Source organism: Adiantum capillus-veneris, chromosome 14 (genome assembly GCF_014529385.1).
Source record: "Adiantum capillus-veneris isolate H3 chromosome 14, ASM1452938v2, whole genome shotgun sequence".
Classification (NCBI taxonomy): domain Eukaryota; kingdom Viridiplantae; phylum Streptophyta; class Polypodiopsida; order Polypodiales; family Pteridaceae; genus Adiantum; species Adiantum capillus-veneris.
The window spans coordinates 40,017,060-40,044,359 of record NC_140944.1 but is presented as its reverse complement, the minus strand read 5'-3'; the positions used below and the strand labels follow the sequence as shown (position 1 = coordinate 40,044,359).

Below are 27,300 nucleotides of genomic sequence, written 5' to 3'. Positions count from 1 at the left end.
CAGACCTTGTATCAGATTCATCATGATGTAACTCTTTGGTCTCATAGGTCATTATGGCCTTTAGAAGACATTAATATAACATTGCATTCCCGCCCCCCGCCGCCCCCCCCCCCCCCCCCCCCCCCCCCCCCCCCCCCAACACACACACCAAAAAATAAAAAAAGAGGTGATACCGTACACTGCCAAAGAGGTCTGATACCAATGTAATGTTGTGCGGAAGAGAATGATGGTCAGGACGAGTGCTCAGTTCGTGCCAAAGGTTCCTTTTAATGAAGGGGAGGGAGAGTCCCCCCTTCACTTTATGAGAGATTGTGCAATGGACCTGAACTAGAGCGAATGAAAACTGAGAGAGAGAGAGAGAGAGAGAGAGAGAGAGAGAGAGAGAGAGAGAGAGAGAGAGAGAGAGAGAGAGAGAGAGAGAGAGAGAGAGACACCAGATGGGGTCCCAACTCTCCCTCGAAGGGCCCCCCTCCAGGGACCCCCCTCGAGAGAGAGAGAGAGAGAGAGAGACACCAGATGGGGTCCCAACTCTCCCTCGAAGGGCCCCCCTCCAGGGACCCCCCTCTCTCTTGCTAGAGAGGTATTTGCCTTAGATTGCACAAAGTCTGAACCAACGGTTCTACAGGCTGCGATGCTTGATGACGACGACGATGCTGATACTTGGAAAGGATGAGGTGCTGCAAGGCTGTGGCTAAATGCTGGAGATGCTAAGGGTACTTGGGGGAATCTGCGAGTGCGATGACGCTATGGGCTGATCCGCTATCGTTGGGACGGCGATGGGCTGAAAAACTGAAAACGCTGAAGTAGATGCTGGCTGAAATCTGAAACTCTGAGGATCCGAGGGCTGAAAACTGAATTCTGAAGATGATGATGGCTGAAATCTGTCGTCGATGCTGATCTGCGATGGAAAAGGGCTGTATGGTAAAAGGCTGAGGCTGGTGGCTGAAAAACACCAGATTGCAGATGGGAACACGCTGGAACCATAGTCACAAGGGACGCATTCCGGGATGGGGGAACGGGGGACGGGGCTGAAATGGATTTTTAGTGTAAAAAGGAGAGCGGGACGGCAAGTGGGGACGGGAAGCCCGAAAAAGGGCGTCCCCTGTTACTATGGCTGGAACTGCTGGGTAAGGCTGAGAAGAGGATTTGCTGTGGGTACTGCTTCTTCTCCTGCCTCTTCTGCCTTCTCCTAGCGCCCATAGGACTGCATATATAGGTGTAAAATGCTGGGTCGAGCAATTCTATTTAGCCCCCACGATTTGGAAGATGAAAAGTCACTCATTAATGTTTAAGGCCTTATAAGAGTTGGTTCACGCGCGCACAAGAGGTGGTTCATATTCGGTTGACTTGCTTATGCTGTGTTAAATGCTTCTGCTAGGGTACTAATGGCTTGTGCAATGAGAGGGTATGCAATTACTCTAAGTGCGTGGGCATGCACATCCTGTGTACAGGCTCACAAGGGTGCCATAACACTTCCTAGGCTAACCTAAACCCTAGAAATAGGAGTTACAGCTTGTCCACTTGCACGTAGGGTTAGATGTGCATGTGACATCCCTCCCCTTTTCAAGGTGAGGTACTGGTACTGAGCTGTATGGTGCGAGTATAGTCCGCCAACTCTTGGGAGTCTGCAAAGATCCGGCCCACGTTGCTGTGTGGGTCTGGTGATACTTGAACTTCAAGAAGGTCTACAATGCCTGCTTCTCTAGGCTGCCACGAAAGCGATGCAGAATAATCTGCTTTGGCTCCATGTCGTCTAGGATCTCGGGTTCATCTTCATCAAGAATCTCCTCTAGGGGATTTCCTTGAAACCACTTCAAACACAATATCATAGACACATCCATTACTTGTCGAGTGACTGGAAAAAGACTATTCTTCCTAAGTGACTACGGATGGAATGTAGATGAAAAATGTGATGGTGTGTCAAACCTTTCACCAAGTACATGCCAAAAATGCGATTTAAATTTGACTTTTCAACTTAAAACTATCAACAATAGCAAACCACAAAGAGAATACTGATGCTTGATGGAAAATCGTGCTAGTGCTTTTACTGTGACTGGGTCTTGCCAAGGAAGGGGCATGCAAAAATGATTGACATGACTGACAATCGTGAAACATTGTATTTTCCTTGAATGCAAACTTCCTATCTTTTCTAAACTGTCGTTTATGTGTTTGTGCTCATCTGTGAGTGAATCATCTGCATCGTGCAATATGTCTTCCCTATGAAAAGGTAACACACAAAGACAGTGACAAAAATACAAGAGACCGTCACGAATGAGAGACTCGGACAATGCATACTGACTATTCATGCGAACAAAAGATACTTCCTGAATGGGTATTGTGGATCTCGACTCAAGAGTCAAGATCTGTCCTGTGTGACTGATCGTATCTGCAATTGGGTTATTTTTACTAGGAACACAATCAATCAAACCACCAAATCTCTCACAAGATTGAAACCATCTAGCTTGACAATCACTCCAAGGTGTACTCGGTACAGAAACTCGGTACAGATTGGAGCAACTTGGAGGCTTGATGATCCTGACAAACAATCAAATCTCTATCATGCGCAAAATGTGTGTCGTGCTTAGGAGAATGAATGATTGAGAGGTTCCTTTTCATGCACTAGGTGACTCGTTTCTGCAATGTGGGACTGTGTACTGAGATAGACTATGAGACTGTGTGTGTTATCCTCTTGCAAAACATGAGAGTGAGAGATTAATGACATGGACGGAATGTTCTTGTCACAGCGAAGAACCACGTGAGCGGCACCTTTGACTGAGAGAGAGAGAGTGTTCTCTTTCCAACTAACTCGTGAATTATAATCTTTAAACCACTTGATGCCAAAAATCATATCACATCCTTTGAGAGGAGAAACCACAAACTTGCGACGAAAACCGACATTTTGAACTAAGATTGTCATATTAGGACATTTATGCGTGAATGAGGAGTGCATGCAAGGAGCAAATCCAGAGATCACAATGGGATCTATTGGAAGAGCTTCTAAGCTTGCGCTCTTCACGAGAGAGTCACTAATCACATTATGCATACTACGAGAATCAAACAAGATCACAATGTGTTGACTATTCACATGACCATAACACTACATGAGAGACTCATCTACATGATCATTAGAAACTTGGGACACCTTAGTGGTCTCATTGATTGTATTAACAAAACATTTGGACTCTGTGGGTTCTTTGGGTGCTTTCTCAAGACAATCTCTTTTCTTGTGACCTTTGGTGTGATATTCAAAACATCTTCCTTCCTTTCCACACTCAGTTCGTTCTTCAAGACTTAACCAATCTCCTACTATTCCTTGAGCAGATTTTTCATCAAGCGTCAACTTAGGGGTTTCCTGAGTTTTAGCCTTTCCTTTATTATCATCGTGAGAGTGTTGTGCTTTAGGTGTAGAGGAAGATTGAGAAGAAGAAGAATTACCGTTATGCTTACCATGGTTCTTACCATTCTGTTGGGGTTTGAGGGTTCTGCGAGGTCCCTTGAGATGAGTTATTCTCCTTAGATTACCTTTGTTGTGCTTCATTTCTTGTGCGAGAGCTATCGCCACTACGGCGTTGTAGTCCGTAGGGTTGAAGACTTGCACATCAAACTTGGTGTACTCGTCCAACCCAAAACGGAAAGCCTCCTTGCGATCCTCATCTGATTTACGCAATTGAACGCCAATCTGCAAAATACGGTTAGTAAAAGACATAACTGGAGTGTCATGTTGCTTAAGGTCGTGCCAATCTTCTTTTAACCGATTAAGGTACTACGGTGGCATAAAGCGAGCCTTGAGCTTGTCTTGGAAGTCGACCTGTCACGAGATGGGAGCACCATGTGCCACCAAAAAAGAACAGACTAAACACTTTTAGCACCTCAAATAACACTGAATTGAAAGAGAGAGAGAGAGAGTGCACGACTCACGAGACGTAGAGTGGCGGATTTCACCCCAAGAGAGCACTGGCCGCAAACCTTGGCGCCCCTTTTGGTATTTCTTTATATTACTTGAACTCGGTACAATGCCGGCACTGACGCTCTGCACCTTCACCCAGAAGAGTGCCAGAGACCGAGTCCTCTGCACATATTTGAAGGCCCTTGGCCTATGAAAAGTAGTTTACATGAAAAGCTTCAAACTCAAAATCATCTGGCCCCAAAAGCACTAGCACCCAAAGTTGCTAGTGCGTTTTGTGGAAATCCGTACAGGTGCCACGTCAGCACATCAAGCGTAAAACGCGGAATTCCGTACTTGTTGGCATGTCAGCACAACTAGTGTGAATTGCGAAAATTTGTCCGTACAACTGTGACGCAAGAGATTGTGAGTGTGCGTGTGCGGTTCTGCTTTATTTTAATGCCTTTAGGTCCCTTGGGCCCCATCAGTCCCATAAATTTGGTGGGAACTCTTCTTTAAAAATAGGACATTCGGCAAGACTTTGAAAGTGGGTAAAACTTCTTCTGCTGCTTTTGCTTCTTCGTTTAGGGTTTAGGCCCCTCGGCCGGGATCTGGAAGTTGGCTCCGTTCTTCAGTGACTTAACACGTCAGCAGTTTGTGACACGACCCAACTGAGATATAGGAGAACGTCGTCCGTGGCATGCTCAAGCAATTTTGACTCCTGCCAAGCTTGATACCAATGAATGGCATCACCCGCTAGATACATGGCAGCAATCAAAACTTTAATGTTGCTGGTCTTCTTGTTAGTCACAAAGTAAGCATTAAATTGATGCAACCAAGAATGAATCACGGAAGCATCCATCTTACATCATACTTACTGAACGTCAACTTCTCAGTGACTGGATTGTTGGAGTCGTCGTCTCGACCTGTGCTACGCGATGACTTGCCGGCCTCCCTGAGTGGCTCGCTCTTTGGGGATAGTACGTGTAGGACCAACTCTTTCATGCGTTGGTCCCGTTGCACCTCTTGCTCTAACTCCATAGCCGCTCGCTTTTCTTCGGCCGCTATGCGTTGAGCTTCATGTGCTTGCTCATGCTCGAGCTCCATAGTTGCCCTCTTTTCTTTAGCCACTATGCGTTGAGCTCACGTGCTTGCTCATGCTCGATCTCCATGCTGGCCTCTTTTCTTCAGCCGCTATGCGTTGAGCTTCGCGGGCTTGCTCACGCTCGAGCTCCACAACCGCCCTGCGTTCTTCATGTTCTTTGTCCATGTCGACTCATTGAGCATCTTGTTGTAGCATCATCTCCATCATAGACTTACCCAAAGTCTCCATAGGGTTTGGTGCACTCCGTGGCGTAGATGGGGATGAGAGAGGATCGTGGAACAATCCTCCTGGTGTAGCGACTTCTTCTTCTCCAATTCCACTCTCATTACCTTCACATAAAGTATCCATTCCGCTTATGGTGATGACCATGCATTGAGTACTTGGACACTTGAGTACTAGGGGTACTTGGGGATCTTGGTACTTGGTACTGCTTGTAATCTGTGTTTAAGAAGGATTTTCTCTTACCCAAGCTCAACTCCTTCCTATGGGTGCACCCCTTTGCGGCCTTGCGGTCACACCAAGGTTGCTTTTTCCCACCTAACGTCGATTGGCCTTCCGCTAAGTGCAAGGTCCGCTCTTAATGATTGGAAAAGAGGAACGAGGGGAGGCTGGACAAGCCCTTCTTTACTGGGTCACGTGACACTCTTCAAAAACACAGATTAGGGATCGACACACCCAAGTGATCTTTGGATACGTGCGATCATAACAAGCAAAAACAAATTTTGTCATTATTTATGATTCTTTCTTTGAGTGATGATACCAAACACTGCCAAAGAGCTCTGATACCAATGTAATGTTGTGCGGAAGTGAATGATGGTGTATGCTTAGGATGAGTGCTCAGTTCGTGCCCAAGGTTCCTTTTAATGAAGGGGAGAGAGAGCCCCCCTTTACTTTATGAGAGATTGTGCAATGGATCAAAAACAGAGAGAATGAAATTCTGAGAAAAAGTGTTGTGTGTGTGTGAGAAACGAAAATGAAATGAAATGTAATATTAACGTCTTCAAAAGGCCAAAATGACCTCTGAGACTAAACGGTTACATGTGGTGAATCTAATACCAAGTCTGGGTACAAAAAGTACAAAGAACTGAAAAGAAAATAGTGGGTAGGGTGGGGTGAAAGCTGATACAAAGGGAATACAAAGGGTGAGTTGATACGATGGATCTCTCTAACAGTCGAGGCATCATATACATATACATCAGTATCCAAAAGGCTATAGAGGTTCAAGGTAGGCACTCTGTCGGGATGGCTCCTATGTTGCGCTAGTATGGTATGGATCCTTTGTCGCAATCTGCGTCGATGTCGAGAGGGCCCCCTCATCCATGGGCGACGGGACCGCCCCAACTCTATCGCCCGATCAAGCAGTATGCCTTTGGTGTTGTTATGTTGTTGGGGCTGCTCGGACTCCTGTGTCTATGACTGAAAGAAATCTGTAATTTTCCGCTGTTGCTGGATCTCTCTCATTGTGGCCCTCTTCTAGAGGTCCTCTCTGTGTTTGCGAATCTCCAGTAAGTATAATCCGAGGCATCTCTGATACTTATATCTCATTACTCTAAAAAGTGGCCCAAAACCCTCTCTGAATAGACAGTGAAAGCGGCCTTGTATTTCATAGTATGCTGGGCAGTGACATATGTAATGTAGCTCTGTCTCTGGCTCTATTTGGCACACCTAGCAAATCTTGGACTCAGCGGGTACTCCTCTAAATCTGCCTGTCTCGATCTCTAGCTGATGAGAGGATGTGCGTATTTGACCAATAGCACATCGTATCCCGTGGGATAGATGAATGTCCATGTATCCGAGTCTAATCACAAAACCATCTTCCGTGAGTTGGAGAAGATTCTCTCTATAGACAGTCATCTTTGTACCTAGCTCGTGTAGGTTGTATCCATGTCCTCTTTGTATCCAGTTGAATGAAGTCTTGTTTAATGAGCCTGGTAATCTCTGCCCTAGTGAGGGAGATGGAGGGTGCATCCAAAGAGTACTGAAATGGGGGTAGCTGATCCATACTAAAGCCACGTAATTGAAACCAAGATGGCATCTTTGCATACCAACATGATCTATCTCCCTACAATGCCAGTTGTCGCGAAGACTTTAGTGCTAATCGAGCATATCTTTCTCTAGGGATAGCCCAAGTGCTATCCATAAATGAAACTGATCGAGTGAGTGCCTCCACTACCAATGGAGGAGCAGCAAGCTCCGCCCTAATAATGTCATGTGGTACTGAGGCCTTGGCCCTAATCATCCGAGAAATCATAGACACCAAGGGCTTCTCCATGCATCTCCATGCATCAGTACTGCCAGCTCTGCTATGATGATCAATTGAGGGGCCCCATATCTCCACTCCGTACAGCATGGCCAAAGTGACCAAAGTGTCAAAGAGCCAAAGCTTTGTCCGAGGTTCCTGGAACTGAACTTGCAAACATATCCTCTCAAGTCTCCCCAATGATGGCTTTGGTCAATCGTTTATCTGTTGCACGCCTCAGGGAAAATACAGGACCATTGAAAACCGACCCAAGATAAGTGTATGTATCTGCATACTCCACAGTCTCTCGAGCATATGTAAAAGTAGGGGCGGACCTTTTTACCCAGTGCGCCGTGGTGTTAAACACCATTACCTTGGTCTTACCAAGGTGCACAGGCAATCCATTGTCCCGTGCAAATACATGCAATGCATCCAAATGACGCTGCATCCCCTCTGGAGAATCGGAGATCAGCACAATATCATCCGCATATAATAGCAACGGAATCCATGTCCCTGCAAGCTGAGCAGCTCTATCACCCTCTGTATGTACATAATTTGAAAACTCATCTACATATATCCCAAAGAGAGTCGGAGATAGGGGACAACCCTGCTTCACCCCAATGGTCGAGTGAACCATGTCGGACATGCCCTGAGTAATGCCTACATCTCCTACCAGTGTCCTGTATAAAGCTAAGATCCCCCAGATCAGCTTTGTGGGCACCCCCATGTCTTGCAATCTGCGTATGAGTCTGGCTCGTGGCTCTTTATCAAAGGCTTTGTGGAAATCCACAAAGCTACAATATATCCTCATGCCATGGTGTCTACCCTCCTCAATAATGGCTCTGAGTGTCAAAATCTGGTCAAGAGTGGAGAAACCTCTCCTGAACCTCTATGTGTCCTTTTGTCCGTATGCCCTCTCTCTCTGCCCACTCACTCAACTCATGGTCAAGAATTGATGCATATAGCCTAGCCAGAGTGTGACCAACCATGATGGTTGGGTAATTCTAAGGAAGCATAGAATCTCCCGACTTGAAGATAGGCACAATAGTGGACATACTCCAAGTCTGAGGGAAACCTGCTCTATTAAACATCATAGCAAGAGGCTCTGGAAGCATATCGCGAGCATGGATGAAGTGCTTTGCTACCAGACCATCATGATCCTGTGCTCTTCGTGTCTTCATCTTGTCAATGGCTTTCCTTACCCTCTCAGCAGTAAAGAAGGTACATGTTTCTGGGCATGCCTCTGGGGGGTCAGGTAAAAGTGGCTGCCCCGATGCTGTATAGAGAGATGTAGCATATTCCCCCCATGTCTCTGTGGAAGTGATGGCTGGCGATGGAGAGTGCTCATTGAAAAGCCTCCATGCGTCACTAGAGTCTTGACTCATAAACAACTGATATAGATCACGCTCTAATTCAGATAGGTAAGCCCTTTTCTTTCGTCGCACTAAGCGGCGAAAGATAATCCGTGACTGTCTATGTATAGTAGTACCCATGAGCACCTCTCTTTGTAATCTGATCCTCGTCTCTCTACACTCCTCATCATACCAATTGTTCTGAGGCATGCTTCCAGATTGTCTACGTGTAGGCTGGCTGTGGTGATATGCCTCTGATGCTACACCATGTAGCGTCTCTGTCAGAATTTGGGTGAGCTCATCTAGTGGTCGTCCTGGCTCGTGACTGTATAGCTGGCTGTATATCTCATCAGTGTACACGTGATCCGTCTCCCTCGTGAAGGTATACTGAGTATGTGTGGAGGCCTCTCCCAATGGAGAAGCAAGCACCAGCGACCACCTTTGTAATTACACAATCATGCTGCTCGCTGTATAACAAGCTCTCAGCAGACTGCACATGTCCACTCGCTTTGCCTGCTGTAACCTCTGAAGCTCACTCCCCAGACCTGCGCGCGTTGCCTGCCTACCTGTTGTAACCACCTGCGCGTAGCGCGAGAGGGAGAGAGAGCTACTAGCGGGGCTGAGGGACTGACGTGGGACTGGCAGGGCGGGGCTGACCAGCGTGCACTGCCCGCTTGGTTGCAGAGAGAGAGAGAGAGAGAGAGAGAGAGAGAGAGAGAGAGAGAGAGAGAGAGAGAGAGAGGGTAACCTTAGTTGAGCAAAGCGTGCGCCTAAGGTTGGAAAAGCATCCATCACAAACTACCGTTGGTGGCGCATAGACCTCCAGCTCACTCACTATGTTGCCGTTTTTGTTGTACTGCTCACTACTCAAACCTGCGCGCGTTGTCTGCTGTAACCCTACTCGAGTGTGTGCTGCTCATAGTAACAGGGAATGACCGTTTTCAGGTCCCCATTCCCCGTTCCTATTCCAAGTTCCCGTTCCGAATCCCCGTTCCGTGTTTCAAACGTGAGTACCCGTAACAGGGAATGGCATTTTGTTCGGCGTTCTTGTTCCGGTTTCCCGTTCACTCCCCAGACCTGCGCGTGTTGCCTGCCTGCTTGCTGTTTAGGGATGGCCCCATGCGATGGGGCTGCTCACCAGCTCGTCACCTGCTCTCCACTTCAGCGACACAACATCGCCCCACGAGAGAGAGAGAGAGAGAGAGAGAGAGAGAGAGAGAGAGAGAGAGAGAGAGAGAGAGAGAGAGAGATTACAGGTGGCCCGATTACGTGGCATTATGCCCCTCCTCGGTGGTTTCTCCTCCACTCATCACACCGACCACCATGAGATTGTTCTAGTCGAGTTGTCACTTTAGTGGCTCTCCTCCTTACATTCAGCTTGTACACCCCACGTGATAGGTTATTTTGGCATCCGCTGGGGATTATATTGTACTCAGTAATATACAGCCCTGAGTTTTTCCAAAAAAGAAAAAAAGAGAGAGAGAGAGAGAGAGAGAGAGAGAGAGAGAGAGAGAGAGAGAGAGATCGACACTAGATGGGGTCCCAAACCCCCCTCCAAGGGCCCCCCTCTCTATTGTTAGAGAGGTATTTGCTTTAGATTGCACAAAGTTTGATACAACGATTCTAGATGCTGAGATGCTTGATGACGACTAGGACGAGGACAACGGCGATGCTGATACATGGAAGGGATGAGGTGCTGCGAGGCTGTGGCTAAATGCTGGAGATGCTAAGGGTACTTGCGGGAATCTGCGAGTGCAACGAGGCTATGGGCTGATCCGATATCATCGGGACGGCAATGGGCTGAAAAACTGAAAACGCTGAAGTAGATGCTGGCTGAAATCTGAAACGCTGAGGATCTCTGAGGGCTGCAAACTGAATCTCTGAAGATGATGATGGCTGAAATCTGTGGTTGATGCTGATCTACAACGAAAAGAGCTTTATGCTGAAAACGCTGAAGCTGGTGGCTGAAAAACGCAAGAGGGCTGATGGGAACACGCAAAAACTGCTGGGTACTGCTGAGAAGAGCTGTTGCTGTGGGTACTGCTTCTTTTCGTGCCTCTTCTGCCTTCTCCTAGCGCCCAAAGCACTGCATATATAGGTGTAAAAAACTGGGTCAAGCAGTTCTATTCAGCCCCCACGATTTGGAAGATGAAAAGTCACTTATTAATATTAAAGGCCTTATAAGAGTTGGTTCACACGCGCACAAGAGTTGGTTCGTATGTGGTGACTTGCTTATTCTTTAAATGTTTATGCTATGGTACTAATGGCTTGTGCAATTAGAGGGCATGCAACTACTCTTAAGTGCCTGGACATGCACATTCTGTATACAGGCTCACAAGGGTGCCTGAACACTGCCTAGGTTGACTTAAACCCTAGAAATAGGAGTTACAGGTTGTCCACATGCACATAGGGGAGATGTGCATGTTACATCGGTACGCTATCCTTTGCACTCCCACTTGGAGACGTGTGAGAGAGTGTGCCCATGACATGTAGTTAAAGGCCCTAGGCCGATTCAAATGTAGTACATGAAAAACATCCAGTTCTAAAAGCATCTTGCTTTCCAAAAGCAGCCAATGCCAAATTCGGAAATCCGTTCAACTGCCACGTCAGCATGCGCAATTGGCTGAAGTCCATACAGGTTGCCACATCATCAGCGCAAAATACGGGCGTTTGTACAATTGCCACGTCATCGCGTTTTTACGCAAGGCTTTTGTGTGTTTGTCGTGCTTTATTTATTGTCTTTAGGTCCCCTGGGCCCCATTGGATGGGGTCCCATAAGTTGGTGGGAACTTCTTTAAAAATTGCCCCACTTGGCGAGGCTGTGTAAGTTGGTAAAACTTCTTGTGCTACATCTTCTTAGGGTTTAAGCCCCTCGGCCAAGGTTTGTAGGTTGGCTAGGGTTGGGTCTTGGAACTCCCAACCCGCCGGTCTTTGGTTTGACACATCAGCAGTTTGTGACACATCCTGACGGAAGCTCATGGAGTCTCTCAAGCCAAAATCTCCTCTAGATGAGTTTGTAGTTGCAGCTACAAGAATAGAAGGGGCTAGAGGACTCTTCAAAGACCTTGCTGGAGCTATGCCAACCGCTGTCCTTTTGTAAGAAGCTAACCCTTTGGTTTCTTTTATGTATGGACCCTGAGGTGCTCAAGTTGTGACGGGCCTTGCAAGAGTGAAAGTCCTCATTGAATTTCTTGAAGCAAGATAGGTCGTGGAGCAGCTGAGGCAAGAGCTAGAGAGAGCTCAAAGCCAGACACACAATTCAAAGCAGAACAAGAGTCCAAGGCCCAAGTATGGTGCTGCACATGCAAAACCTTGATGGTCTTCGTAGGTTTTACGGCCATTTTTGTGAGGAAAGGGCGTAATTCCCTGAGAGCATTTTCTATTTAGATAACTTAGTTACTTATGTGGTAGTTGAGAATTTGTTACAAAAGACCATGAAGATGAAGATTGTTACTATCTCATGGGATTCAGAGACCTTGAGCAGAACCTAGTTCGCTCTATGCAGCATGGTCTGTCCTTAGCTTCTAAATGGGTTCTTCTCATAGGCACACCAGTCACACCCCCCCTCTAATGACTCTCCAGCCAACGGTTGAAGGCAGCTTCCTATCATATAGCTTTAACAATGCTCACGCTTCCTTTTATCACCACGAAACGTCTACATGGTTGCTATCTCCCATACTGTCTCTAATTAGAAACCCCGCCGACTCATCCGCTCGTCTGGCCAACGGCCCCATTTTTTGTTATAGATGTGATGAGTATGGGCATTATCAAAGCAAAAGCATAGTTACCAGGAACGGGAAACCGGAACGGGAACGCGGAACAAAATGCCATTCCCTGTTTACGGGTACTCACGTTTGAAACACGGAACGGGGATTCGGAACGGGAACTTGGAATGGGAACGGGGAACGGAGACCTGAAAACGGCCATTCCCTGTTACTATGAGCAAAAGTCCTATTCCCTAAGGACCCCTGCTACCTTGACCGTTACAGCAAGGACTCCCCAAAGCAGCGTGCCTCTACTTCAAGCCAAGCTGATTTCACGTTCCCAATCAGCTTGATAGCTGTCAACTCCAAGACTAGCCTCCATCCTCCGCTCATGTTTTGTCACCCAAGGAGGCCCCACACAAGAAGAGCATCATGGAGTCCTCACAAGAGCTTCAAGGGCAGCCTAGGTCTATCCATCTGGGATACAGCTCTAACCCCGAAGCCCCTAATTCATTCTCTCTTCAGAGAGGGATTGGGACCCCTGTCCAGGGTGATAAATTACGCTGATCAAAGATGGGTTGTGCTATTCTTGCTGGAGCTACGCATGCATAGACATGCTTTATGATGTCGTTCCACATGCTTTAGCAGGTGGACTCATTCAGAAGCAAGTGACAGATTTTTTCCCGAGTAGCAGCTCTCAGCAGGACCCTGGGACATGATACTTTTCAGGTGGTGGGGCTCTCCTGGTTATACCTACAGAGTTTGGTAGATCTCAATGCCTCTGCACCTCTGGTAGATCAATTCACCGACATATTCACTATTGCCGGATTGGAGACATTATTGAGAGGCATAGAGCATCTCCTATGAGGTTGTTTTCAAAGAAGTGGATTGATGCCATGATGCACATCCCATGAAAGAGTTTATGTGAAGGTTCTTACAGTGGCAGCCCACTGAGGAGATCAGGCTTTGGGAGATAGGTTACCAGCTGGTTCTGTTGGTCATTCACGTGTTTACCTTATAGCCTTTGTTACCTTAGACTTTTATATTATCTATGTTAGACGTTTGGATCATATGACAATGCTGTAGTTTTTGTAGTCTTAGAGGTCCTTTGGACCTTTTTTTGGGCCTTTTGTAGATGTACATAAATATCTCTATCTCGTTTCTTTTCTCTTGTAATATGCGTGTTCATTTTGGATGGTCATTGAGCAACTGATCCGCTGTTGTGTGCATATCTTCCTTTAGCTTAGTACCTGCTCTTGTGACTTGCTTGCTCAGATGCGAGACATGCATACAGGTCAGTGTGTATGTATTTTTTTGTCAGGTGCTTAACCTAAACTACAAACCTTCTGTTTTCCATTAAATACTGCAAATGTTTGTCTATTAGTCAATCATTTGGGACAACATAGACATCAATATGAAAATTTAAATGATGGTTTAAAGCGATGCATTCCTTGATGAAGGTTGAAGTTATGGAGATACTGTTTAATCTAGCTTGTTTCGATGAAGTGCGGGATAGATTGCTTATCAATACCACTCTCCTCAACTACATAACAGCCCACTTGCAAGTTTCTAACAATGAGGATGACATTAATCTACAGGTTTGTCAATATTCAGTTTTTTAGACATCCTCTGGCAAGTTTAGTTGCCTTAGTTATTTGAAACTTTGAAGGGTGTTTTGCAGATAATTATGTTCCTTGGTAGAGTATGTTCGATCTCAAATGCGTCAACCATATCGGAAGTTGGGCTTGTAGAGAACCTCTGTGCTCTTTTCTTGGATAGGCGTGATGATGTTGACATTGCTTTGCAGGTAAGGGTTACCTGGAATCCAATGGAATATTATGAGCATTATCAAAATTTAGAATATCATAAATATCAGTGATATTTTGAGTGACGCTAAGGAATTTCCCTTTCTTGTGTAGTCCCTCTATGCAATGTATTGTTTTCTGGCATATGACTGCACACGCAATGCTCTCCTCCAACAGTTTGAAAAGGTTACTTTAATTTTCCTTGGGGCTCTTATTCAAACAGCAATTTATTTCAATTGACTTAATGAATTTTATGTGCAGATTGTGCATTACATTGTTGAGCTCTCACAGGTATATATGACTTTTAATTCTAGGTACTTCTGCAAAAGGTTTGGAGACAGTATTTGCTTGTTTTAAGGAGTGCATGCTCTGGAAGAATGTATTCAGACTACACAGCAATGAATCTGTATATTCGAACCTAAAGCCTTTACATAATTATGATCCATAAATGATATTATGATGCTGTTTATCAATCATAAAGCATATTAAGCATGGCCAGTTCAGGAGTTTGATTAGGGGGGATTCAGAAAGTGGTGCATGAAGATGGCGGATTGCAGTTACTTTATATATAAAAAAAAAATCCTATTTCTCCCGTCTGGTTGAGATTTTTAACATTGGTTGTGGGTGGGACTTGAGATCCAAGTGGCAAGACTACCAGTTGAAATCTCCCACTACAAAATAGAAAAGAGAATGTCACGTTTCCCAACCTCCAGAGGTTACAAAATTATTGTGCATCATGAAACATTACTTTGGAATTTCTCCGTTGACATTCGAGACCATTTAAAAGACAAAAGCTTCAATTTTTGTGAACCTGCAAGTTTAGAAATTCTTATTCGACTCTTGAAGTCTCCATCATAGTTCAAAAGAATGTAGTACCTTATAAATGGGGAAACTATACAGGCATGCCTTTAATGAACATTCAATACTGTTCATTGGAGTACATATTTGGAAGTTGGAACACACTATGTTTTCAGTCAATGAAATGCAGAGCAAAGCTTGCAAGACTTGAACCTGTTATATGTGTTAGCTTTGGCAAGCTTCTGCCCTGTTCACCTCCTTGAGACACAGTAGACGGAGCTTCCTTTTGTCAACAACATATAATGCCTTAGCAAGTTCTTATATATGTGGAACAGGCCGTGAATGAGAAATACTTCGTTTGTTCCAGATCATTGTATTTTGGATTAGGGCGTTTTGGTTTTCTCACATCTTTAACAGGGCTATGGTGGAGGGCTTCCCAAAGGAGTGGAGTAGACACACTATTGTGCGTATCCACAAGTCCGGCGACACCCTGACCCATGGAATTACAAAACGATCATGATTGGCCATCAGTGCTTGTACAAAAAGTCGTCAAGAGCCTCGAGGTGTTGATGTAAGCCCTCCTGTGACTTAGAGATCAAAACAATGTCATCAGCGTAAAGCATGATATGTATGGGGTACCTCCAAGGTCTGCACCCTTGCCACCAGCTCGTAGTATGTAATCTAAGATCTCATCAATGTAGATTTCGAAGAGGATCGGGGCAGCATCCTTGCTTCACCCAATGGTGCTAGCAAGAGGCTTTGATAGCGCATCGTACTCTCCTTATTACCTGCTCATACAAAGCATATATGGTCCACGCCATCTATGAAGGTACACCCAAGCTTTGAGAGAGGGATGACAATGAAGCTTGGGAAATCCGAGGTCATGATCTTTCATACTTCTAGGGTAGTAAGGAGCGTGGCATTCTTTATGGCTGCAAGTGGACAGGTAGAGATGGTGGAGTCTTATGTATACTTGGGAATCACCTTTGCCAGCCCATCTGGGACGTCACTACGGCAAAGGTGGCTACAAATACACTCACTAGAGGATATGGGGCTGTGGCAATGCTAGAGAGGAGATGTCATCATGACACTTTTAGGAGCCCTGCACCAAGGAGTGGCTCTTTGACAATTTTGTCACCCTAGCTTTGATTATGCTGCAGTAGTATGGGCACCTAGACTGTCAGCCACCTCATGGACACAGATTGAGAGACCACAGATATGTATGATATCATGCTTGCTCCACAACAAGCCCTGAATACCGCACAACATTATTAGAGCAAAGTTAGCTACTCAACCCATTCTTGTAAGGCTATCTTCCAGACAATTTGCCTCATTCAAAGGATGAGAGAGATGCCATCAGATAGGCTCACATCAGAGCCTTCAAGGCCTCCAGACAGATTTTAGAGTCAAGCGAACAAGAATTTTGGTATTCGCAAGTGAGAAAGTGGTTCAGAGCTTATGGACCAGACAGGGGTAGATTACCACTCTTCCAGCCATTCAACTCTTACCTTTGTGACGTGGCAAGACCTCTTTTGATCCCTAACCCCCTAGGGATTACCACTCTTCCAATCATTTAGCTCTCGCATTTTCACAAGTTGTGATGTGGCAAGACCTCTAGGGGGTGTGGCAGACCATCTAAATGCAGAGTTGCGAAGAGTTGGACCTTTTCTTTTTGGCAAGAAAAAGATCCTTCCATTAGTTAAGAAAACTGCCCAATGGGCTACAACCTGCCCTTGCTAGAGAGGACGATGTCAAAATGTGGGGGGACTCTCCCAATGAAAAGGTAAAATATGTACAATGATGGCTAAATCAGGGTATGGCAGGAGGAAACAACCACACGGGTGGACGGTACTGCCATCTAGGCACGCCATGAACCATGGTGAAAAGTTCCGTGTTCGCCAAAGTTGTAGGAAGGCCTCGCGGCACTCCCCATGCGATCCAAGCTGTCGTGAAGTCTCGGCTCCCGAGTGTATAGATGAGCTCTAGCTAGATGTCTTGTACAGTCTCCACCTCGAAGATGGGTAAGCAAGGGGCTCTCGAGATGAACCACAATGTCAGGCTGCGTATGAGATCCCAACAACACTCTCTATCTCTTCTCTACTCCTAAGGTACAAGCTCTATGACGGGCTGGAGTGTAGGCCGGCCCTCCTGTATCACAATCATCTTGTTGGTTGAAGCCATCTCAAAGCAAAGTGTTGGGCTCGTGGGTGTGGATCAAACTGCAGCACCCAAAGTGTACTGGCTAGCTGTAGAAAGAGTAGGCATCAGCCGAAGAATCCGAAGCCAAACGTGGTGTGTCATGAGGTAGTCCCACAGACAGGGGCGCTGGGTCTGAAGTGGATGGTCACGAGCGGCACATACTGTCACAGGTTTGGATACTCCAAGCTAGAAATCAATAGCAACACATGAACAGAAATTGCAAATTTACACACAGAGAGAGAGAGAGAGAGAGAGAGAGAGAGAGAGAGAGAGAGAGAGAGAGAGAGAGATGAAATCTTAAATTAACGTCTTCAAAAGGCCAAAGTGACCTATGAGACGAGAAAGTTACAATGTGGTGGATCTGATACAAAGTCAGAGTAACAAAATAACAACATAACAAAACAAAAATGCTATGGAATCCTAAGCTGCTCGATGTGAACTAAGCAAAGTAAGCAATCTGCTTGGGATAGCTAAATAGCTAAATCAAAGGAGATCCAACATCGGTCTCTGGCGGATCTCATCAATCTCCTCCATGGTCAGTAGTTTGACCGGGCGTCGTGCATGCCTAGTAGAGTGATCCGAATCTTCTGATGCAGCCTTCGTGGATGCTGTGTATTCCTCCGCAGCGTGGGCTTGTGGATCTCCCCAGCTCAATCGCTCGGTCGATCAGTGTACCTCTGGTGTGAGACGAATGTGAGCTCTGCTGTGGGAGTAGCTCCTCCGGCTGTTCCGTGTTTTCTCTAAAGAAATTTGTCATCCGTCTCTGAGACTGGCTAGCCTCTCCTCTCATCAGGCTATCTCTGTGTCTGCGGAGCTCGAGCAAGAACAAACCCAGGCATCTTTGATCCTTGTATCCTATGACTTTGGAGAGTGGTCCAAAACCCTCTCTAAACAAGCAATGGAAGCGGCCTCGTATCTGGTAGTAGACGGGGCAGCGGCATGTGTAATGAAACTCTATCTCAGGCTCCATGTCACACAAGGGGCATGTCCTGGCCTCTCATGGTACTTCGCTGTATCTCCTAGTCTCAATCCGCAGCTGGTGAGAAGATGTGTGCTGGCCAATAGCACATCGTATCCCATGAGACAGGTGGGTGTCCATGTATCTGGGTCTTATCACAAAACCGTCCTCCGTAAGCTGGAGAAGATGCTCTTTGTAGAAAGCCATCGTCGTACCCAGCGCTTGTGCTGGCTATATCCATGTACTTCTGATGTCTATCTTGGCGGATGAGCCTGGTGATCTCGGACTGTGTAAGAGTGAGAGATGGTGCATCTAGTGAGTACTGGAAGGGTGGCAACCTGTCTATGCTGAACCGATGCGCCTAAAACCATGATGTCATCTCCCCATACCAACATGCTGTATCTCCCTGCATGGTAACTGTCGAGAGGACTCAAGTGCAAGGCGGGCATATCTCTCTCTGGGAAGTTCCCACATGCGATGTATGAAGGAGACTGATCTGGTGAGCGCCTCAACCACTTGTGGGGGGGCCGCTAGCTCTGCTCGGATAATGGCACGTGGTACTGAAGCCTTGGCTCTAATGAGCCGAGAGATCATAGAGACCAAAGGTTTCTCCATGTCCCCCCATCCATCAGTGCGACTCGACCTCCCGTGATGATCCAATGAAGGTCCCCATATCTGAGCTCCATAGAGCAACGCAGAAGCCACCAAAGTGTCAAAGAGCCAAAGCTTCGTCCGAGGCTCCTGAAACTGAACCTGGGAACATATCCTCTCCAATCTACCCAATGCTTCACGGGCTCTAGTCAATCTGGTCTTTGCTGGCCTCCTTAATGAAAATGCTGGTCCGCTAAAAACCACTCCAAGTAAAGTGTAAGCATCTGTATACTCCACAGTCTCCTGGCTGTATGTGAATGTAGGTGCTGACCTCCTGATCTACTGTGGGGTGGTATTAAACACCATAACCTTGGTTTTACCAAGGTTGACAGACAAACCACTTTCGTGGGCAAACCTATGCAAAGCATCCAAGTGACATTGCATCCCCTCCGGAGAGTCAGAGATCAACACAATATCATCAACATATAACAATAGTGGAATCCATGTCCCTACCAGCTGTGCACCTCTATCACCATCGCTCTCAATGTAGTCAAAAACCTCATCCACATACATATCGAAGAGAGTAGGAGAGAGCGGGCAGCCCTGCCTAACCCCAATAGTGGAGTGAACCGGTGTAGATAGGCCCTCAGAGGTGCATACATGCCCTACTACTGATCTATACAATGTCACGATCCCCCAAATGAGCTCTGCGTGTACTCTCATCTCTTGTAATCTGCGCATCAATGTAGCTCTGGGTACTGTGTGAAAGGCTTTGCGGAAGTTCACAAAGCTACAACAGATCCGTCTCCCACGGGATCTGCCCTCCTCAATGATGGCCTTGAGTGTCAAGATATGGTCAAGAAGAAGAAGAAGAAGAAGACGAAGAAGAAGAAGAAAGAGAAGGAGAAGGAGAAGGAGAAGGAGAAGGAGGAGGAGGAGGAGGAGAAGGAGAAGAAGAAGGAGAAGGAGAGGAAGAAGAACAAGGAGAAGGAGAAGGAGAGGAAGAGGAAGAGGAGGAAGAAGAAGGAGAAGGAGAGGAGGAGGAAGAAGAGGAAGCAGAAGGAGAGGAAGAGGAAGAGGAAGAGTAAGAGGAAGAAGAAGAAGAAGAAGAGGAAGAAGAAGAAGAAGAAGAAGAAGAAGACTTTTGCTCACAAAAGCCCACATAAAGTTGCCAAAAATTAGAAGCGCAAAAAGCAGAAATTCCACAGAGCTCTGCCATGTCAGCAGGTCAACGCAAATCACGGGACTTCCGTATGGCCTGCCATGCCATCAATCCACGCAATGTACAAAAATCCAGCTCAAATTTCAAGCCTCTATGTTTTTTAGGGTTAGGCCTCTCAACTGGTGCTCTTTAAGTTCTTTAAGTTGGTGGGGTTTAGGTTCTGCATTCCTAACCCTCTTTAAGCCTCTCGTCTAAATCTTCAAGGTTCAATTCTTCAAGTTTCAGTTCCTCTTGTCCACTTGGCCATTTCTCTTACTTTTGGGCACGCCACGCCGTCAATGTGACATTCACTCCTCTTGAAAGAATTGTAAACGCCCTCTATTATACCTACAAAACAGCCAAAGGACAAACTTTCTTTAGTAGACACGGGCTCTATGTACCCATGCACCAATCTCCACCAATTTAGCACTTCTTAAAGACATCAGTCACTGTTCAATCACATTTCTGTCAAGGCCCTTAGGTAATAGTTATAGAGGACAGCGGGGTCGGGGTTGGGAACGGGGACGGGGACGGGGACGGGGACGGGACGGCAAAGGTTAGGAAATAGGGACAGGGGTCGGAACGGCAAAAAAAAAAGAGAGTTTTTTTTGGCATTTTTTGACCTACACACATGCCACACACATAGAGCATCACTTTGACCACAAATTTACACTAGTCAGGAAACGGGGACGGGGGTCAGAATGTGGGCCATCTCCTCCACAGTCCTCTCACCACAAAACCAAGCCAATCTTGCTACGATCAACTTGTGCATCTACACATCCATAGGAACCCTTCTTTTGCCTGTAGTTGAGTAGCTCGTCTCTATTCTTGCGCCTAATGTCACTGCTAGGCTCAAGGCGCTCCAATGCAAGCCGCCATCCTTTGCTCACCTCCTTGTCGGTCTCTTGACGCCTTCCCTGAAACTCGGGGTCAAGCACATAAGCTTCCGCATGAAGTGGAAAGTAGTATCTATTCCACCTCGACTCACAGAAACCATGAATCTCCGCATACTGAATAGGGTCAGGCACAAGTTTCTCAAGTGTCTCTATTATCCGATTCATGTCTTCGTAGACTCACCCGATGCATGGGTGCAAGCCATTCACAACTCGAAGTAGGTGTAGAATAGGCTTGACCATGGCGTCAAGAGTCTTCACCTCCTCCCACCAAGCGGCGTCGTCGGCCCATTCTCAACATTTCAATCCTGTTGTTGATGTAGACTCCGGCATGGCCTGGAACTCATCACTGAGAAAGAGGCCCCTTAAGGCTCCGCCACATGTAGACAAGCGGCCTAGTATAAGCCAATTGAATGCAAATCTTGTCTCTGAATATTTGAGCAAGGACAATTGGCTCCTCTTTGAGAACTCATGGCGCATTTTTTGATGGTTAAGCACAAAGGAGACAATTTGAGAGGCGTCACCAATGGTGGGTGAAATGCATGACAAGCTCCCTATGTCCTTGAGGAGGTTGTTGGGGCAATGCGCCATGAAAAATGTGACATTGATGCTGGGATACATACCCTTAATGATAGCCCCGGCTGCTCTATTTGATGCCTCTCCATCTGCAACCATACAAAGGACATTCTCCGGGCCGATTATCTCTATGGTGCTTGTCCACTCCGCAGCAAGCATCTCCGCGGCCTTGCCACTGTCGGATGCATCACGCGACTCCACAAAGTACATCTCCCCCCGAGAGTAGGCCACCATTCCGTGGATGGACCGCTTGTGGGTGTCGCAACATCCATCTACAAGGAGAGAGACGCCATTGGTCTCCCACAAATCCTTTGTTGCTTGGGCTGCTTGCTCCACGGCAAGCTTCTCTTTGTCATGGAGGGTGGTGCGAAGCCTCTCCGATGAAGGTGGCACATAAGAGGGGCCATATTCCCCTATTTTCGTAACCATGGTTCGAAAGTATGGAGACCTATCCACACAAAATAGAGCATGTTGTGTTAGTATGGAGAGTCTGGAGTCGAGACCCCATAATGAAATACAAAATGGGAGATTGCAATGTGCATAATACATATGCCATAAGTCACAAGGGAAACTCACCGCGAAGCATGGAAGGCAATGGTTGTCGTGGAAGAAGAATCGGGCAACGTACCTATCCACCTCTTCCTTCAGTTTAGGATTCCAATTTTCGTTGAGGGTGCTTTGGCAATGCGCAATGGAGAGCCCCATAGTAGATGCATTTGTCTTGAACGCTTGAGAGGTGGAGTCAAGGTTGGCTTGCCTTTGCTCTCGCGGTGTCGCCATGGCAGAGGGATCAACGGCAACAAAACGGCCCCTCTTGGCCGCTTCCGCGACCTTAATACACCGCGAGCTTCTCAAGAAGCTCCAACCTCTTATCTGGAGATACTCTACGGCAAAACTTCGGCTCCCACTTTGTTTGCACGACCTGTTCTCCTGTACGGGCATAGCTTGCACGGCCATGGTCTTGCACCGCCACCTTTACCACACGTGGTAGAGTCGACCTCATCCCACCACGACCATGTTTGCACGGCGGGGCCTCCTTCGAGAAGAGCCGGCTTGAGAAGTGAAATTAGCTTGAGATGACATGATGGTGGAGAGAGAGTAGATCTAAGAGGAGAGCTTCAAAGTTGAGAGCGTAGAAGAGGGAGATAGTGGGTAGAGAGACTCAAGGGTAGAGCTTGAGCGCCTGAAGGTAGACCATAGAGTCTAGATAGTAGAGAGGAGAGGCTTGCCACTTGAGCCTTGATTGAAGTTGAGAGACCCAAAGGCCCAAGGGTGCTTTTATAGCCTCCCAAGTTCCCCCCAAAAAACAGACGTTGGCTGCCAGTTTTGTCCGTTAAAAACGGTCAAATTTTCAGAATTTGAAAAATCAGGCCGTTCCTTGCCATTTCCGTCCGTCCGTTGCCAATCGTGTTCCCGTCCATCCCCGGTACGGTTGCCTGCGTTCCCATCGGTCGGATGAAAAACCTGCTGTTTCCTTCCGTCCCTGACCCGGTTACTGCCGTTCCATGTTCCTAAGCCCCGTCCCCTCCGTCCCTTGTAACTATGCTTTAGGTACAAAATCATGATCATTGTAACCATTTAGCAATCACATCCAAACTGCGCTGATCTTTTCACGGATGTCTTGATCTACTAAATCTTGTTACTATCATATTCATATCCTTTCTTTTTACATTTCAATCAAGCAAACCATGTCCATGACCATGTCCATAGGACAATACATCCAGATAGCATGCAATTCACTAAATCACACACTTTTAGTTACATTGAACACTGTGTTTTATTCATTCAATCTAGCCATCCGAAAACGGCCTGTAGACTCGCTAGAGGGCGGTAGATTTTAGCTTTCACCTGAATCTTTACTTGAACTTTATGACACAAAGCAACTCTATGAATAAACTTGTGATTGGAATTTAACACTTCAAACAAAAACACGGCTTGGCAGCTAGAGTGCTTCCAAGCAAATAGCGACACCCTGTAGGCCCCAAAGATTGGCGCCCCTTTCGGTATTTCTTTATTCTTATTAAACTTGGGAGAAAACCTACAAATTCCTACGAGCTGCCCTACTTTTACCAGGCTGAAAATGATCTACTCTAGCCCGATTCTGGCAGCATAACCGTAGTAGGAGGCTTCAAAGACAAAATCCCCGTGCAAAAGGTGACTTTCCCGGTGTAACAAACTGCTGACGTGTCAAAGCCTAAAGAATGGAGCCAACTTACAGATGTTTTGGTTGCCCGAGAGCAGAAACCCAAACCCTAATTTTTGCCAGAAACCCTAACTGTTGAAACCCTAATTCTAGAAACCCTAACCCTAAAACCTGCAAACCCTAAATGTAGAAACCGTAAGAAGAACAAGTAACAAACGAAGAAGTCCTACCAACTGATGGGGACGCCGTCCGATGGGGCCCCAAGCGACATAAAGGCATTAAAAATAAAGCAGAACACACTCAAAAGACTTTGCACATCAAAATATGATGATGTGGCACCTGTACGGACGTCCCGGAATTCACGGCGGATTTTTAGGGAAATCCCGAAATTTTAGAAAAGTGATTTTTTGGGGTCAGCTTTTCATATTTGATGCTTGTAGGCTTTGGGCCTTTAAATATGAGCCTTGGGGGCCCTCTCTGGCACTCTTCAGCGCGCAGATTGCAGAGGAGGTGCTCCTCGGCTGTTGTAATATTGAAAGGGGCGCCAAGGTTTGGGGCCAATACTCTCTGGAGTGGAATTCCGCCACTCCGTGTCGCTTGTCGTCTCTCTCTATTTCAGTTCAGTTGTTATTTGAAGTGCTTAAAGTTGTTCAGTCTGTTCTTTTCTATTGGCACGTGGTGCCCGCCTTGTGACACCCGGCGCATTCAAGCACTTTCCCAAACCTGGCGAGAATCTGCAGCATGTTGAATACTCTTTTTTCTTCCTTGAAAATGCACCAAAGCACCTGTAGGATGATCCCCGCGCGCTTTTCGGGGTATTAGGGATCAATTGGGGTAAAAACCCTAAACCTGCAAAAATACACAGCAGGCTGTATTTTACTGTTTCAGTGTCCGTTTTGCGTGCCCGAAATAGGCTGTCCCACTTTTACCAGGCTGAAAATGATCTACTCTAGCCCGATTTCGGTAGCATAACCGTAGTAGGAGGCTTCACATACAAAATCCCCGTGCAAAAGGTGACTTTCGCGGCGCATCCTTTCCCGGCGCATCCGAGCACTTTCTCAAACCTGGTGAGATTCTGCAGCATGCTGAATTCTTTTTTTTCTTCCCCAAAAATGCACCAAAGCACCAATAGTATGATCCCCTGGCTTCCCCAAAGCTTTTGGGAGTATAAGGGATCAATTGGGGTCAAAACCCTAAACCTGCAAAAATACACAGCAGGCTGTAATTTACTGTTTCGGGCTCTGTTTCGCATGCTGGTGGCATCCATAGCAAGCTCTTGAGCTCCCGCACCTGTAGGGCCACTTGGCCTTTGAATCGGACGAGATTTTTCACGTGAAATCTCTCCGAATTCACTTGTACCTGCGGGGATTAGCAATTAGCTAATCCAGTACTTGTGCAAGAGGGTGTTGCCTCAACAAACGCGCATGAACCCACACAACTGTTCGTACAGATGGAAAGCCCTTGAGCTGGGCATTACGTTTCTGTATTCAAAGGGGGAGAGAGATGCACGAGAGAAAAATCATCGTGCTACATAGAACAAGGGAGAAGGCAAGCTTTCCATTGAAGTTGTAAGACCTACACCCACTACTCACACACATACTGTAGGCACTTAATGAAGAAGATCATCTCTCTTCTCTCAAAAATAGGTGCCCCCTCTTGGGATGAGTCTGGCAAATTGATTTGGTGCCTCCAAGTGTCCACTTTGCCTCTTTTGAGTTAATTTCCTAGTATGCACCAACTTATAAGTGTCGCGTGGGGCCTAGAAGACTTTGAACTGAGCCTAGACATACTTTTACTGCTTGGATTTCAGTGCCGACTAGTGTAAGGTTAGTGGTTGCCATAGTCTCATGACATACCTCCCTCTTGAAATCGCAAACATCCTCGATTGCATGCCAATATACATGCCATAGATGATTTAGTGTGGTTAGCATGCTTTTATTATCACATGTATCCACAGGAAAGGCCATGAAACATAGGTACAATTGATGAAACCTTCATACTTTTGCCATTTCTATCTATGATAGAAGTGAACGTTATACCTTTACCATTTGTAGAGCAGTGTACACTTCTATTGCATTGAATCCGTATGTACATTTTATGTGCTAGCTCCATCATTACCTCTCTTTTGAACACGTTGAGTTGGGGCACATAGATTGTAACTCAAAGACCTCGAGGTAAAGCTGCAATACATTTGGTGATTCTACCAGCTCACACTCCTACATCCACTTTGCATCCCATAGGTGGATAGTTTCTGAACTTTGCCAAATTTCGTCGTGCAACTTTTCCCTTAACTTTTCTTTCCTTATGTGCCAAAATATGCTCAGGTACCAAGATCTCATCAAGTTCCTCAACTTCTGGTTGATCCTCATCTGGCATATCTTCTAGCACATCACCCACAAAGGGTCTTAGAAGACTCACGTGAAACGCATTATGAATCTTCCAAGTGTCAGGCAATTTTTGCCTATAAGCAACATCACTGATCTCGTCAAATACTTGAAAAGGCCCATAGTAATGCATGTTGAGCTTAGGAAACAACCGTTCCTTGCCCTTCATCTTCTTTAACCTTGCCTTTTCAAACCGTAAAAGTACCCAATCACTAGGTGAAAACAACAGTTCATTGCGGTGACGATCAACATTTCTTTTCTGCTTTGCCTTAGTCTTCGTCAAGGCAAGCTTAATTTTCTTATACATTTCATCCATGCTCTCTAGATATCGATCTGCTTCAAAGATCTTGGCCTTTGTGTGCAAAATGGGAGGAAACTTTTTGCCACCCTCAACAATCTCAAAAGATGCCTTGCCTGCTGACGAATGCACCTATTGTTGTATGCATACTCCAACATAGGTAAATACTGTTCTCACTTGCTCTTATTATCTGACACATAGCATTTCAACATGAAATGAGGAAGAAAACTTGAGCGTAGTGCCCATGTTTCTCCACAAGCCTCTCCAAAACAAGCTCGTCATACGAGGATCATGATCACTGACAATAAACTGTGGCATACCATGGTACTTCAACACATTGTACATGAATAACTGTGCCATCTGATCAGATAGTATCTTCTTCTTGACAGGGATAAAATAGGCTTGTTTGCTGAATCTGCAAATAATGGTCCATATATCATCATTGCTTGTCGACGTTCTTTGGAGGTCAAAGATAAAATCCATAGAAATACTTTCTTATGGCTTATCTGGAATAGACAATCCAAAAAGGGCGGTAGACTTTACTTTAAACCTTGATTTAGCTTTCACCCATTATTAGTCGTCTATTTTACCTGTACTTTCAAGACACAACAAAGGGGAGAGGGATACAGGCTGCTAGATTGCACCTGTATGAGTGGACAGACACCAGATTGGCCCCTAACTTAGGCGCCCCTTTCGGTATTTCTTTATTGTTCAAAAGAGGGAATAAACGCTGTGGTTCCTACAAGCTGCCCCGCACAAACTCGGCTGAATTTCCACTGTTCCAGCCCGATTTCGGCAGCATAACTGTACTAGAACCTTTCACGGTCAGTATTCCCACGCATTGAATGACTTTCCCGACGCATACGGGCACTTTGCAAAACCTGGCGAGAATCTGCAGCACGCTGAATTCTCTGTTTTCAGCCCTGAAAATGCGCCAGATCACCTGTACAGCGGTCCCCTTGCGTCCCCGAACCTCCTGGGGGTATTAGGGTCCGTTTAGGGCCAAAACCCTAAACCTGCAAAAATACACAGCAGGCTGTAATTCACTGTTTCGGGCTCCGTTTCGCGTGCCGGTCGCATCCCTAGCAAGTCCTCGAGCTCCCGCACCTGTAGGGCTACTTGCCCTTTGAATCGGACGAGATTTCTGGCGTGAAACCTCTCCGAATTCACC

The 27,300-nt window shown here is 46.3% G+C and overlaps 1 protein-coding gene across 2 annotated transcripts in view; it reads left to right on the top strand.

Annotated features, from left to right (window-relative positions):
* Positions 1–27,300, top strand: part of LOC147442243 (uncharacterized) — a 115,425-nt gene that overhangs the window by 59,255 nt on the left and 28,870 nt on the right. Inside the window, exons 11-15 of one of the 2 annotated variants that reach the window (XM_086528480.1) lie at positions 13,526–13,604; positions 13,744–13,881; positions 13,965–14,090; positions 14,203–14,274; positions 14,350–14,379. In XM_086528480.1, the coding sequence (XP_086384606.1) occupies positions 13,526–13,604; positions 13,744–13,881; positions 13,965–14,090; positions 14,203–14,274; positions 14,350–14,379 (445 nt within the window). Of the gene's footprint in view, positions 1–13,525; positions 13,605–13,743; positions 13,882–13,964; positions 14,091–14,202; positions 14,275–14,349; positions 17,352–27,300 lie in introns of those variants that run through there. The other variant, XM_086528481.1, reaches the window with a different exon arrangement.